The sequence below is a fragment of the Dermochelys coriacea genome, chromosome 3, assembly GCF_009764565.3.
Source record: "Dermochelys coriacea isolate rDerCor1 chromosome 3, rDerCor1.pri.v4, whole genome shotgun sequence".
Classification (NCBI taxonomy): domain Eukaryota; kingdom Metazoa; phylum Chordata; order Testudines; family Dermochelyidae; genus Dermochelys; species Dermochelys coriacea.
Window position 1 is genome coordinate 64,654,931 of NC_050070.1, and position 11,966 is coordinate 64,666,896.

Here is an 11,966-nt window from a genome sequence, read left to right on the forward strand (position 1 = left end):
TTTCAACAATCCCAAAGGAACCACACACCAGCTAGCTGGATCATGCTGTGCTCCAGTCAGGCATCGTCCCCACTCACTACACTGAATCCAGGACAGGGCATGGCACAGGAGACAGGCATTTCAGCCATAACAGCTGAGAGCTCCCTCATGCCAGAAGAAATCACAGCTGGCCAGATCCAGCTGCTCTCCAACCATTAGCTACACCTTGTCACAATGTTTAAAAGTAAGTACCTTGATAACAGCTTTCCAGTCTTCAGGAGCTGATTCCATTCCTCGGGTCTATTCACATCATCAGTATCTGCTATTTCACATTTCCTTTCCTTAATAACTCTCTGATTAATACTTCCTATCTGATAGCCAGATTTTGCTACCCTTACACAGTGTTTAATCCTTGCCCAATGAATCATCCCATTACTTAACCACGGCAGAACAATGGGAGCAGAGAGAAACAAGAGGCAGGGAATCCCATGAAATTTAAGAGCTCACTATGTCCCGTCTCCCCAGTCTCTGTTTTTGCCTATTCCCCTAGGTTCTGTGCTTGATTCATGCTTTCATTTGCAGCTTTCCCTCCCTGTTGGCTTTTTAAAGTCCACAGGACTACTGCAGATTTTAAAGAGACAAAAGTGGGACCAGGATGAAGAATCAAGATATGGCATGTGTGAAATCACGAAAAGGTAGGGAATATTGGGTGGGAGGGGCAGATGATTTGTGTACAATGGGGCCAGAGAAAACTAATGGAATTTAGGAGCTTTGCAAGCATTTGTTAGTGAGGGGCAACAAAAACCCTGAGGAGTTTAGGATTAATTGGATCAAGATAATTAGTATCCAGCTGCCTGTGTAGATGTGCTGTGACTGGAAAAACTTCATTGTCTAAACTGTTCATTGTTACAAGCGCCTGGAAGAGTCTCCTCCTCCTTTGCAGTCACCAAAAGAAATTAGTCTAAAAAGCAAGCCTTTATCATACATGACTTTTCCAATCATGCCCCCAATGATTCTGGGGTAGTCAAAGCAACTATAGCAGTTAAAAAAAATCACCCAGTATTATGTATTTGTAGATTTTTGTCTTAATCTCAGTCCTAAATCTCAGATCTGATCTGCAAACCTACTCCTCGTGTTTTTCTGCTATTTACAATTGGTAATCAATAGATTCTATTGGTTTATTTCTATAACAGGTACTCTTTATTGCTTTCCCGGATGGATGCCTGCAAATCGAAGGGAAAAATACTTAATTTTGGTGAAAAAATCTGTTAACTAAGGAAATAAGATCACAAAATTGGTCTGAAATCAACAAGATGAAATTCAGTAAAGTGCAAAATACTACACTTAGGGAGGAAAAATCTAATGCACAAATACAAAGTGGGGAATAACTGGTTGGTGGTAGTACTACTGAAAAGGATCTAGGGTAGGGGTCTCAAACTCAGTTTACCTTAGGGCCATTGCCAGTCCTCAAATCCTCCCAGTGGGCTAATAATGTTACTCATGCCACCCAGAACCAGCCCCCCAAAAACTCTGCCCCCCACCTGCCTAAAGCTCTGGGAGGGAGTTTGGGTGGGGGAGGAGGTCTGGGGTAGGGGATTGGGGTGCAGGCTCTACAAGGGAGTTTGGGTGCAGACGGGGTGAGAGGCTGAGCTCTGGGATGGAGTTTGGGTACTGGGTGTAGGCTCTGGGCTGGGGCAGGGGATGCAGATGCAGGCGGAGGGGGTGGGGTTGCACGCTCTAGGAGGGGAAGGGATGCAGGCTCTGGGAGGGAGTTTGGGGTGGAAGGTGGCATGTGGGGAGGGGGTGGGGGTGCAGGCTCCGGGAGGGGGTATGTGGGGAGAGGGTGGGGGTGCCATGCTCAGGGAGGGAGTCAGAGGTTGCGGCGCTTACCTGGGGCTTCAAGGCAGGGTGGGCTGGGGGGGGCCTCTGTGCACTGCTGCCCCCAGGCACCGTCCCCACAACTTCCCATTGGCCTCAGGGGCGCTTGGGGTGGGAGCAGCATGCAGAGACACAGCCCCGCCTCAGGGAGGGGCCGGCAGATACGTGGAGTGAGCAGGCAGACACCGCTCAGCTCCGCTGCACTGTCGAGGCCCCGGGCCATTGTAAATCGCCTTGAGGGGGGGAGCGCCCCGGGGGCAGCAGGTGGGGCCAAGGGAGAGACCCAGCCCCAAAACTGCTGGAGCCCCATGGGCCACATTGGGAGGTTCGTGGGCCACAGATGGCCCGAGGGTCAGGAATTTGAGGCCCCTGGTCTAGGGGTTATAGTGGGTCACAAATTGGATATAAGTCAACAATGTGATGCAGTTTGCAGACTAACAATGTTTTAATAGGAGTGTTGCATAAAGACAAAGGAGGTAATTGTCGTGCCCCACTCAGCACTGGTGAGTCCTCAGCTCGAGGTCTTAAGAAATGTGGACAATCTGCAGAGAATCCAGAGGAGAGCAACAAAAATTATAAAATGTAACCTATAAGGAAAGGTTAACAAAACTGGACATGTTTAGCTTTATGAAATAAAGACTAAGGGGTGACCTGGTAACAAGCTTCAAATATTGGAAGGACTGTTATAAAGAGGATGGTGATCAGTTGTTCTCCATATCCACAGAAGCTAGGACAAGAAAAAGTTGGCTTAAGCAAGATTTTTGCTAGATATTAGGAAAAACTTTATATCTGTAAGGATAGTTAAGTCCTGGAATAGGTTACCAAGGAAGGTTGCGGAATCCCCATAACTAGACTACATGGCCTCTGGAGGTTCCTTCCAGCCACCCTACATTTCTATGTTTCTATAAATGACCTGAAATGCAGGAAATCTCTTCTCGACCACACTAAAGTTCAACTGTCTAATCACATGCTTACTTTTTTGGACAAGGGATGAGGTAGGAAATAAAATGAGGAGCAAGTCCTAATAAACCTTGTATAGTACTCTTGTTCACAACATTGTTATTCTAAAACTTGTAATTTGTCAAATTTACAGGAGTAATAATCACCTATACTGGGTTAGCTTTGGCCAGTGTCAATCCTGGGGTCATTACTGTGATCTCCATAAAGCCAGTAGATACACAGACAAACACACTGACTTAAAGGATAGAACTTTGGAAAACTTTTTAAATTCTGTAAGTAGTTTTTCTCTCTCCTTGCCACACAAGTTGTCATTGAAGTGGTTGACAGGAAACCTAGTAAATAATTCCCTGCACTGTGCTTTCATTAACACAACATAAATACTTCAAGAGTCAGAAGCTAAATCAACTAGATTATGTATCTATTTAGGACAAAACCCTTCTCCATTCTTTTTGTTTCTGTATTTTTTACTTTTCACAGTTTTTTTATGTTGCATTACAAATTTTTTTGAAGTGATTTGTGTTTTGGTGGCTGCATTCATAACGCTTCCATAAGGACAAAAAAATTACTGCTAGTTTGAACTATTTTTATTCCCATAAAACTGCCTCTATATTCCCCAGGCACCACCCAAGCACAAATATTGTTGTTATCTACCTACATAAAGTGACTGTCTCCATATTATCACAATTTCAATTTGATTGATACTATCTTTTACACAGCAGTCACAGAAGGACAGACCAAGGAAAAAGTACTTCTATCCCATTCTCACAAGCAAATTTAAATATACAATGTATTCTTTGAGATTTTTAGTTTATAATTCTCTTGAACATGAAGTTACTTTACATTAGATCTAAAAGTCACTGATATTTCAATCAAAAGTACTTATGCTCAAATAAATTTGTTAGTCTCTAAGGTGCCACAAGTACTCCTGTTCCTTTTGCGGATACAGACTCAGCGCTGGATCTAGGTTTTTTGCTGCCCCAGGTGCCAAAAAACCAAACAAACAAAAAGCCGGAGTACTGCTGAAGCAGTGCCCCTGAAGCACAAAAAAAAAGGGGGGGGGGCAGAGTGCTGCCCCTGAAAAAGTGCCACCCCAAGCATGTGCTTAGTTTGCTGGTGCCTAAAGCCTGCCCTGTACAGACTAACATGGCTGCTACTCTGAAACCTGATATTTCAATCACGTTTGAGCTTCTATTGTGTTCATTTTAATCAAACATAAGTTTATAAATAATCAGCAGAATATTCCCCAAAGCCACCTGTCCTAGAAATCAGTTGGTATGGGAATGGATATTTTAGAACAAAATATCAGCCTAAATTTAAGTGCAAAATCATCATTAACAAAAATGATGAACCCCAATCTCCTTAAGTGTGCCCTAATCACCTGTCCTCTGCAAAAGTGGGCCGGCTCCAGAGCACAGTAGCTATTTCTCAGGTCTTGACAAACACACTCACTTTTTGTCCCCAAGCATTACTGCACTGAAAGTTGTGTAAAAAGAAAAGGATTACTTGTGGCACCTTAGAGACTAACAAATTTATTAGAGCATAAGATTTCGTGAGCTACAGCTCACTTCATCGGATGCATACAGTGGAAAATATAGTGGTGAGATTTTATAAACACAGAGAACATGAAACAAGGATGTTACCATACAGACTGTAATAAGAGTTATCAGGAAAGGTAAGCTATTACCAGCAGGAGAGCGGGGGGGAAACCTTTTGTAGTGATAATCAAGGGGGGCCATTTCCAGCAGTTGAAAAGAACAGAAGCAGGGGAAATAAACAAGGGGAAATAGTTTTACTTTGTGTAATGACCCATCCACTCCCAGTCTTTATTCAAGCCTGTTAATAGTATCCAGTTCGCAAATTAATTCCAATTCAGCAGTCTCTCTTTGAAGTCTGTTTTTGAAGGTTTTTTTCTTGAAGAATTGCCACTTTTAGGTCTGTAATCAAGTGATCAAAGAGACTGAAGTGTTCTCAAACTGGTTTTTGAATGTTATAATTCTTGACGTCTGATTTGTGTCCATTTATTTTTTTACGTAGAGACTGTCCAGTTTGGCCAATGTATGTGGCACAGGGGCACTGTTGGCACATGATGGCATATCACATTGGTAGATGTGCAGATGAACGAGCTCTGATAGTGTGGCTGATGTGATTAGGCCCTATGATGGTGTCCCCTGAATAGATATGTGGACAGAGTTGGAAACGGACTTTGTTGCAAGGATAGATTCCTGGGTTAGTGTTTTTATTGTGTGGTGTGTGGTTGCTAGAGCGTATTTGCTTCAAGTTGGGGGGCTGTCTGTAAGCAAGGACTGGCCTGTCTCCCAAGATCTGTGAGAGTGATGGGTTGTCCTTCAGGATAGGTTGTAGATCCTTGATGATGCGTTGGAGAGGTTTTAGTTGGGGGCTGAAGGTGACGGCTAGTGGCATTCTGTTATTTTCTTTGTTGGGCCTGTCCTGTGGTAGGTAACTTCTGGATACTCTTCTGGCTCTGTCAATCTGTTTCTTCACTTCAGCAGGTGGGTATTGTAGTTGTAGGAATGCATGATAGAGATCTTGTAGGTGTTTGTCTCTGTCTGAGGGGTTGGAGCAAATGCGGTTGTATCGTAGAGCTTGGCTGTAGACAATGGATTGTGTGGTGTGGTGTGGTCTGGATGAAAGCTGGAGGCATATAGGTAAGTATAGCAGTCAGTAGGTTTCCGGTATAGGGTGGTGTTTATGTGACCATCGCTTATTAGCACCGTAGTGTCCAGGAAGTGGATCTCTTGTGTGGACTGGTCCAGGCTGAGGTTGATGGTGGGATGGAATTTGTTGAAATCCTGCTGGAATTCCTCAAGGGTTTCTTTTCCATGGGTCCAGATGATGAAGATGTCATCCATGTAGCGCAAGTAGAGTAGGGGCATTAGGGGACGAGAGCTGAGAAAGTGTTGTTCTAAGTCAGCCATAAAAAGGTTAGGTTTCAGAGTAGCAGCTGTGTTAGTCTATATTTGCAAAATTTCCCCACGTTTATTCCTCCCCCCCCTCCCGTTCCTGAGACGTTCTTGTCAACTGCTGGAAATGGCCCACCTTGATTATCACTACAAAAGGTTTTCTTTCCCCCACCCTCCTGCTGGTAATAGCTCATCTTAAGTGATCACTCTCCTTACAGTGTGTATGGTAACACCCATTGTTTCATGTTCTCTGTGTATATAAATCTCCCCACTGTATTTTCCACTGAATGCATCCAATGAAGTGAGCTGTAGCTCACGAAAGTTTATGCTCAAACACATGTGTTCGTCTCTAGGGTGCCACAAGTCCTCCTTTTCTTTTTATAAAAATGTTGGCATAGTGTGGGGCCATGCGAGTACCCGTAGCACAGCCGCTGATTTGAAGGTATACATTGTCCCCCCCTGTGAAATAGTTATGGGTGAGGTTGTGCTCTGATCAGTTTCACACCTGGAAGGGAAGACTGAGAACTCCTTGGTAATCGAGGCTGGCTGCTCTTGTCCCTCTTTGAACACCTTGCTGAAGCCTCCAACAATGCTACCTTTTAATCCCACCGAGAGACGAGGTATTATCTTACATCAGTCCAATAAAAGACAGTACCTCACTCACCTGGTCTCTCTGATAGCCCGGGACCAACAGGCCACAAGCACATCCCTTAGCGGAGTCACATACAACCCTAGCACTAGTCTTTGTTGCCACAGCCCTTCTTTGGTTCTCCAGCCGTCTCCTCGCACTGGGGAGGGGGGGGGGGCAGGGAGGATAGTTTATTTTTTCCCTACACTCCGCTGTCAGCCCGCCTCGACCATCTTGAAACCAAAACCTCACTTGCGCACCCTTCATCGGACGAGCAGCTTTAGCAGGGGGACGTTTGACCTTCAGTAGGCGCGTGAGAGCAGGGCCGGGGAGGTTCGCTTGTCTTCAACATCAGCCACAAACCCGTGTGCTGGGGCTGCCCTGCTCCGCCGGCTCTGCCGGGATCCCGTCAGTTCCTCCCCGGCCGGCCTGGGGAGCGCGCCACGTGGCTGCGCTCAGCCCCAAGGTGAATGTGCGGGAGCGGCAGCAAGCTGGGGACGCGGGGCCCTCCCTCGGGGGCTCCATGGCACCGGGCCGCGAGGGGCTATTCCCGGAGCATTTCCCAGCCCCAGCCCCAGCCCCTCCCCTGGTCGCGGTTGGTGTGTGACGGCGGCGGGGCTGGGCGAGGCGGCGCGCGGGGGCGGGCCCGCGGGGGGAAGTGGCGGCCGCCGAGGCGGGGGCGCCCGGCCACTTCCTCGCCCGCGGTGGCTGCGGAGTTTGCACGGGGCTCGCTGGGCGCCCAGCCGGGAGGTGAGGCGGGAGGCGGCGGCGCGGGGTGCCGCGCCTCGGCACAACTTCGCGGGTGGAGTCGGGTCTCTCTTGCGGCGGCTTTGTCCGGGGGGGGTGTCGCAGCCGCCGCCGCCGCCGCCGCCGGCTTGGGGCAGCCCGGAGGAGCCGCGCGGGGCGCCGGGTCCGTTGGGGATTCAGGTTTAGCCCGGCGCGGGGAGCTCCCCTGGCAGAGGACAGCGCAGCCGGGGGCTGGGGAAGCCGGGCTGTGCCGGGTAAGGAGCGACCCCGGAGGGCTGCCCTGCGCGGGGGGGGGCGGGCGGGTGAGGGGCGCTCCGCGGGTCCGGGGAAGTGCTGCCGCCTTATCCGTCTCTTTGCTCCTTGCAGGTCTCGCTGGGGGTGAGGGGACGCCCCTCCCCCCCCGCTCCGCGCCGGAGAAGGGGAGCGAGTGGCTGCCCGCGAGGCGCCCCGGGGCCGACGGGCGGGCGCCGCCTTGCTCCCCTCCTGCACCCCCGGGGGCAGCGGAGCGTACCCCGAGCGGAGAGCGTCTGCCCAGGCTCCCGCGGCGGGCAGCGGCGCCCGGATCCCGGCGAGGGCGAGCCAGAGAGGGGCGCGAGGATGGCGGGGCGCGCGCGGCGGGGCGCGGCGGCCCCTGCCCCAGGCGCGGAGAGGCGGGCGGCGCTGGGGCTGCTGCTGCAGGTGCTGCTGGGCTGGGGCTCGGGCTCGGCTCCGCAGCCCGGCTCCTGCCCCGCGCCCTGCGAGTGCTCCGAGGCGGCCCGGACGGTGAAGTGCGTGAACAGGAACCTGACGGCGGTGCCCCCGGACCTGCCGCCCTACGCGCGGCTCCTCTTCCTCACGGGCAACCGGCTCGCCAGCCTCCCGCCCGGCGCCTTCCTTTCGCCCCCCCTGCCGCAGCTCAGCCTCCTCAACCTGAGCGGCAGCCACCTGCAGCAGGTGGAGGCGGGCGCCTTCGCCAGCCTGCCCAGCCTCAGGCAGCTGGACCTGAGCGGCAACGCCCTGGCCACGCTGAGTCCCGAGGCCTTCGGCAACGCCAGCAGCCCCCTGCAGGAGCTGAACCTCAGCAACTCCCTCAACAACCAGAGCGTGGTGCCCGCCCTGGCCGAGCTGCTGGGCTGGGGGGTGCTGGGCAACTTGAGCCGCCTGGAGCTGGCCCACAACAATCTGATCTCCCTGCCTGCGGGCATGTTCGCCTGCCTGCCCAGCCTGCAGCACCTGGACCTGCGGAACAACTCCCTGATGAGCCTGCAGGCCGTGGCCTTCCTCAGCCTGGCCCAGCTTCAGAGCCTTGACCTCAGCCACAACTCCCTGAAGTGCCTGAAGAACGCCACCATCTCCCAGCTCCACAGCCTGCCCGCGCTCCGCAGGATCAGCCTGGGCCACAACACCTGGGTCTGCGACTGCTGCCTCGAGCACTTGGTGAGCTGGCTCAGGGAGAGCGACCAGGTGGAAGGGAAGGAGGCCTTGAAGTGCTCTTATCCTGACAAGCTGCGGGACAAACCCCTGGTGAAGACCAACAGCTCAGACCTGGACTGTTCTGTGCCTGTAGACATCCAGTCCCAATTGCAAACGTCCTATGTCTTCTTAGGGATAGTGCTGGCTCTCATTGGAGCCATTTTTCTCCTGGTTTTGTATTTGAACCGAAAAGGAATCAAAAAGTGGATGTACAATATCAGAGATGCATGTAGGGATCACATGGAGGGATATCACTACAGATACGAGATGAACGCAGACCCCAGGTTAACAAACCTCAGCTCTAGTTCTGATGTATGAAGATACACTGTGGAAGCAGGGCAAGGCGCAGTAGCTATGCAGGGCTGCTACTCTGGAAGCTTATGCTCGAATAAATTTGTTAGTCTCTAAGGTGCCACAAGTACTCCTTTTTCTTTTTGCGAATGCAGACTAACACGGCTGCTACTCTGAACTCTGAAACCTGTCATTATGCATGAAATGTAGACTTAAGCTTTACCCCCATGCTCCCTTCCCCTCTCCCAGAGAAACAACAGATTTATTTGTGCCATGGGGGGAATATGCCTCCATGGAATGTAAAGATAATGACTATTTTCTGTTACCCTGAAACATTGAGCAATTTTGCATGGTGTTGGGCTGTACATAAGAAACGTGCTGCTATTCCCTCCCCTCCCCGCAGCATCTTTGGAACTTGCTCTCAATACTTATTTTGAAACATTTTTCAAGATCTAAAACGAAAAAAAGATCCTCTTTGATGTTCCCAAACCAGAAGAGCATATAAAATTTACCAATACAGAAAGTATCCAACAAAAACTGCCTCAACTTTTTTGGGAAAGAAGCTTTATTCATTAATTACAGTTTTGTTCTTATGTATCCTGAGAAGAAATACCTGCAGATTTAAAAAGCTCCTAACAACTCTGTACAAAGAAGCAACTAAAATAGTGAGCATGCACAAATACTTTGTAGTTTTACATGTTAGGAAAAACTTACAACCTCAATAAGCCTCTTACTCTTTTGTAAAGTTCTTTTTGATGGCAGTTTAAGTGAAAATAGGATTTTTTTTTTAATATAAACTGCATATAAACTCAGTTTGAACTGTTTAAATTCAATAAATGTTCTTACAAAGAATTACTGTTTGTGCTCAAATTTGTTGTTTAATGATAAAACTCTCTGACATAAATGCATGGAAGTATAAGTTTCGGGAATATAATATTCACAAGTAGTTGTACCATATTAATTCATGGAAAACAAATTCTGTTTTCATAGAACAGGGTCCAGGTTAGAGTCTGGTTATAAGTATTCACATGGCAACTTGTGAAACACCATATAAGAATATATAGATTCCACAGGGAAAACCGATTTCCCTTAGTAAAAAAACATAGCAAACAAAAGAACAGAGGCTAATGCTAGGTTCTCCCTTATCACTAAAATACTGCAAGATTATAAACAAAAATTACATGAAAGTGTACACCTCAAATAAAAATCAAGTGTGATGTATGCTTAAAGCTTTAGAAAATCACATCTAAACTATTGCTTTTAATTATAAAGTAGATTTTCCATAGTAGAGGAAAGGCAGAATTTTCCACATGAAACTTAATGTTTGTTGTTTGAAACTTGCAATCCTTGGGCAATACTGCAGTAATCTACACTGTGCATCACGTTTTGAGATCTGACCTAATTTTACAGCTTCTTAAAACTACTAATCGGTGATCTTTAATAATAATTCTATACATGTTTGTGCTTGGCATTTGCCTATGAGTGACACTTTGATTAAATATTTATGCAAAATATGTAAGGAAGGACTTTAATCATATTGCCTATTATTTAATTTTGATGGCACATATCGAAAGGGTAGCAACAGATAACCTAATGAGATTTCTTTTGTAAACAGATTCTAAATGAAAGGGGACAGATTCACTTTGAACTTTTAAGACTTAATTTAATATTTCTGCTTTTGGTTGAGCACTTCAATTATTTTATCTGACATTTTTAAACAATACTTAGCATAATGTAATATAAAGTTTGTCTGGTATATAGAGTATTTTTGCTTTTAATAGTGAAAATTTTAGTAGCTATATGCCTTTCATAAGCTTTTTTTATGAACATAAAGAAGCTCTTAAACTAAGATATTGTGTAAAAAATATATAAACTTAGTTTGACAGTAGTCACTATTTAAATGCAATTGATTTTTATCCCTGCAGCTTGTGGCATTCTCAAAGTAACTAATTTGTTTTAAAACTAACTTCTGAAATCAGCAACATTCACTAATGCTGATATTTGTTTTAAATGTACAGTATACACAATTTTGAGAATAAGGCAAAGGGAAGAACGCTCAATTTAGATAAATGTATTTTAAAACTAATGACCTATGATAGCTTCTACTCTAATGATGAAGGATCACAGCAAACTAGATTCAGTTTACAGATTTAAAAAAAAAAACTTTCCAAAAGTCAGTTACGAATATTATAAGAATAGAGCAATTAGTGTTTGAATAACTTACTGTGCAACTACCAAAAAATTCCTTAAAACTCATGGTTACTTAGTAAATGCAAAATAGTTTGTGTTACAAGATAGTATTTGTTAGTTACGTGACAAGCTATGTTGTACTGGTTATTTGAGAGATTGTCATCTTCCAAATGTTTGTATAGTGCCTAGAACAATGGGGCTTCAATATCATTGGCCTGTAGGTACTACAGCTATATATAATGTTTAATAATAATTTGAAATATATACCAGCCAAGCAGTTTCCTGTAGGCGTGTACAGTAAAATATCAATCTGTCATACATAGTCAATTAGCTATCCTTAATAAGCTATTTTAGTCACATAATCTGTAACTAAAGAATTCAGCAAGTCAGTGTTTGAGTAGTGGAAAAGTGTCTCAATTGTATCAACATCTATTAGACTCAATGATTATCAGTATTTTTGTATGATAAAGTCACTGTAGTAGAATTGTTGAGAGAATTGGTGATACCTGCTTTTGAAAAGTTCTTCCATTTACTTTCAAGTAGATTTATTAGTGTATGACCATTAGACTGTGACAGTGTTGTGTTATTTTGATACACACCTAAAATGTTTGACCAATAATAAATGCTTTGGTGTTTTTGTAGAGACTATAAAATGCATTTGATCTTTAAAATCTTTTTTATAAAATTCATGGTTGGCACTTGTCTTCCTTTCCTATACGAAATAGTTATAATAGTACACAGAAGACAAGAATAAGATAGTTGTAAAAGTGCTTCTGAATTTTTAAAAAGTGTACATTGCAAATGCTTTGGGATTGCAGGGTTTTCTAAAGCGTACTCTTTCCCACTGCTTATCCTGCTTTGACTCCTTAAATTTCACCTAATTACTACTTCCAAAATTTAATTGGTGGGAGGGCTATTTT

General features: G+C 46.2%; 1 protein-coding gene across 1 annotated transcript; it reads left to right on the forward strand.

The window, feature by feature from the left end:
* Positions 1-6,956: 6,956 nt before the first annotated feature.
* TPBG (trophoblast glycoprotein) lies at positions 6,957-11,007 on the forward strand. The gene is made up of 3 exons (XM_043510562.1): positions 6,957-7,116; positions 7,480-8,933; positions 9,037-11,007. The coding sequence occupies exon 2, from the start codon at positions 7,711-7,713 to the stop codon at positions 8,881-8,883; it is 1,173 nt and encodes a 390-aa protein (XP_043366497.1). The 5' UTR covers positions 6,957-7,116; positions 7,480-7,710; the 3' UTR covers positions 8,884-8,933; positions 9,037-11,007.
* The last annotated feature ends 959 nt before the right edge of the window (positions 11,008-11,966 follow it).